Source organism: Anneissia japonica, unplaced genomic scaffold (genome assembly GCF_011630105.1).
Source record: "Anneissia japonica isolate Jap-2015-1 unplaced genomic scaffold, ASM1163010v1 scaffold3934_len446420_cov169, whole genome shotgun sequence".
NCBI lineage: Eukaryota > Metazoa > Echinodermata > Crinoidea > Comatulida > Comatulidae > Anneissia > Anneissia japonica.
The window spans coordinates 89067-92595 of NW_022723069.1; the positions used below are offsets into that span (position 1 = coordinate 89067).

Here is a 3529-nt window from a genome sequence, read left to right on the forward strand (position 1 = left end):
ATTATTAATTATTATTTATTATTATTATTACTATTACTATTACTATTATTATTAATTATTATTATTATTATTATTATTATTAGTATTATTATCGATATATGTTGCATCTGTCGCGTCAACTCAATTACTGCAGTTAGTGCCATATACAACATGCCCTTAAGGGCCGAAATGGCTTACACAAGATAGGCCTACCTCTATAACCATAATACATATATATTATTATTATTATTATTATTATTATTATTATTATTATTATTATTATTATTATTATTTAATATTGACTTTAAACTGTTAATAATCTCTGCGCCACTTGTAATTGGTCCTTTTGGCGTTCCATAGAAACCTATTATTATTATTATTATTATTATTATTATTATTATTATTACTAGTAATACTATTTAATATTGTCTTTAAACGATTAATAATCTCTATACAGTTAAGCAAATTTTCCTCTTTTTTACTTCGATATACAGTAACTTTTTTAATGTTAGCATTCATTTATGCAATTGAATGTTTCGTTTGCAGGATCCCAATGGAAATACGCTTCTTTGAAACGTTTTTTGGCTATTCCTTGCTTTCAGAGTTTCCAAATTGTAATTTACTTAAACTTGTCTTGTCTTGTTTTTGTATTTTACTGTGATTGCTAAATAAATTTCAATATTAAATATAAAGTTTATTTCCACATCATCAATACAAAATACATAGACGGAGAAATACATAAGAAAAAAAAACAATAATTGATAAAATTCAAAAATCCAATCAAATCTAATAGGTACAATATATTTTAAGCGCAAATATGAATTTTCAGTAACTGAATGAATGATTCATTATATAAATAAATTAATGAAATCATTCATTAATGATTTGTCAATATAGCTATTGGTATAAACAGAATTTGAAAGTTAGTTATATTATGTTCTATCCACCAGTTCAACACATCTATATATTTATATGAAGAATGCTCTATTCTTGTTACAAATTTTATTTTAGATCTGACTCCACGACAATGGTACCCTTGGGGATACAGCATCTACCTGTTCAATACGAGGGGGCAAAAGTGTTCACATTCCCGTACTTCCTGTGAAGACGTTGGTGCCAATTTGGTGGTGATTGGTGACTCATCTGAGAATAGTTTCATAGGCTCAATGGTTTCGTCACTTGGTATGGGTGATATATGGATCGGGTTAAATGACATCAGCTCAGAGGGTACATATGTATGGCCTGATTCTGGGGAAACATCTACGTATACATGTGAGTTACATTGACATTATTTTTATTGTCTAATTATGTCAAATTTATTGCCTCTGAACTTTAGTTTGGCTTTCATCTTCACCCAGCCTATTAGATCGTTCTTGCTTGCTTGCTATACACGTTTGAAAAGATCCGGTTTTTTTACCCTCACTTACTTGCCACTGAGAAAAAAATAGTGTTGTCCTAAAGGTTCTAAGTCTGGCTCAACTCTCTACATAGGTCCAGCCATTGTTTCCCACCGCAAAATTGTTTTCAGTAGTTTGCCTTTAAATTATAGGCCTATATATAATATATATATGTATATATGCATTCAGATTGACTGCTAAAGTTCATAATTACAATTTGGTTTTAAAAGTACTGATTTATATAATTAGCATACATTCAAATTTTTATCTTCATAATACTGTAGATCTAATTAAAATGTTGCTAGCTGATATTATAGTTAAAAATATCCCTCTTTATCCGCTGTTTGAAATCTTTTTGTAAGATATTAAATACTTTGATGCTGTGGCCTGGCCAAATACAAAAATGGCGTACAACAAGATGTGTAATTCTCTGTGTACATTCAAACTCTATGTGTTGTATTTAAATCCCTCAAAAAACCAAGAACTTTAGGCAAATAGAACTTTGGATCTTTTGCTATTCTTCCTTCTTCCAGAATCTTAAAACAACCTAACATTACATTTACTTTATTTTAATATTGTGCAATATTTATAGCTATTATTCAAATTAAAAATTTTCACACTATAAACAATTTCATATGTATACCATGCGTTTAAAAAGGAGGTCTCTGGAGGGAATCGAATTAAATTAAATGAAATATGTTTGTTACTATTTATAACAACATATTCCTATATATTTGAGTAACTGTATTATTACTATTTGATATATTTAAATTTAAATTTATTCAAAAACCTCTATAACGGAGACTTAAAAAAATAAAACGAACATTCACTTAGGAGAATCGACACATCATATGCACATAAAAAAACATCAAAGTACAAATATATATTATATATATATTTATTTATATAGAGTATGTACATATAGTATGTATATATATAGTATATATATATACATACATATATATATATATATATATACATGTATGTATGTATGTATTTCAATTTGTGTTTGTATTTAGGCACACTTTATTCAAAAATTGAATACACGGCCACATGGCCCAACAGGTAAAACATAACTGGCACGCAAACCAGAGTTACCATGAAAAAATCTTGAGGAACATGCAACGGAGTTTAATCACTTATGTATGTACTTATGTATTTATGTATTTAAATAGGTAAATGGGAAAACCCATGAAAGCAGCAAACGGCCACATAATGCAAAACAATATAAAATTCAAACGGAACAGTAGAGAAAATCCGACCAGAATGACAAAATAAACTAAGCATCCACTGGAAGAAATCCCAATATCTGCAGAGGGATCCGTTTCGGCCTTTCCTCATCAGTGCAGCTAGGGTACAGCCCCAGCTGCAGACCAGCTTAGGCAGAGCCCAGACTGACGATTACAGAGTCAAACCAAGGCAATATACATACACAGCCCAGGTGTGAATGTAAATAGTAGAACACAAGCTATGCGGCTCAGTTCCAGTAGATACAGAGAATATTCGAAATTCTTACAGACAGACAGCACTAGTCCGTGAATTTGTGAACAAGATCGAATAGCTATGCAATCTCTACCGTGCATCAATGGCGGTCCACTGGATCTCAGTTCCTTAATAATATTTATACTGAATATGCAAAGCTTCTAAATTTTGAGAATTTGTGTTGTAGAGGCGGAGTCCAGTATGGTGAAGCAGTCCTCATTGGCTAAATGTTTACAATGACATGAACTTTTCAAATTCTTTAATATGATGCGAGTTTCCATCCAGTGTTAGGTGCTCACACATGCGCGTGGAGAAATGTCGGCTGGTCTTGCCAACGTAGCAAGCATTACAGCCTGCACATACAAATATGTAAACGACATGCGAACGGAGACCAATAGGAACGGGATCTTTAGCTGAATCATTTTTTTTTAATTATTTTAAATGAGGAAAAGACAATTTTTAAAATTAGGTAATTACAAAATTCATTTGATAAGGCACGGATATTCTTGCTAACTACTTCGGACAATGTGCCAACATAGTAATTTGAATTAAAAAGTGATCGGTGTATTTTCTAATGTTTTCCAGTTTACTTTTACTTTTACATTCAACTGAATAACAAAAAATAATTTGATAAATAATGAATGAAAAAAAACATTTTTCGTGGATAGTAG

At 30.6% G+C, this 3529-nt stretch overlaps 1 protein-coding gene across 1 annotated transcript in view; it reads left to right on the top strand.

Moving 5' to 3' along the window:
- The window catches only part of LOC117112101 (macrophage mannose receptor 1-like), a gene marked incomplete in the record, with an annotated part of 48694 nt that overhangs the window by 38018 nt on the left and 7147 nt on the right, over positions 1 to 3529 (top strand). The window contains 1 exon segment of the mRNA XM_033255151.1: positions 991 to 1251. Coding sequence (XP_033111042.1) covers positions 991 to 1251 — 261 coding nt within the window.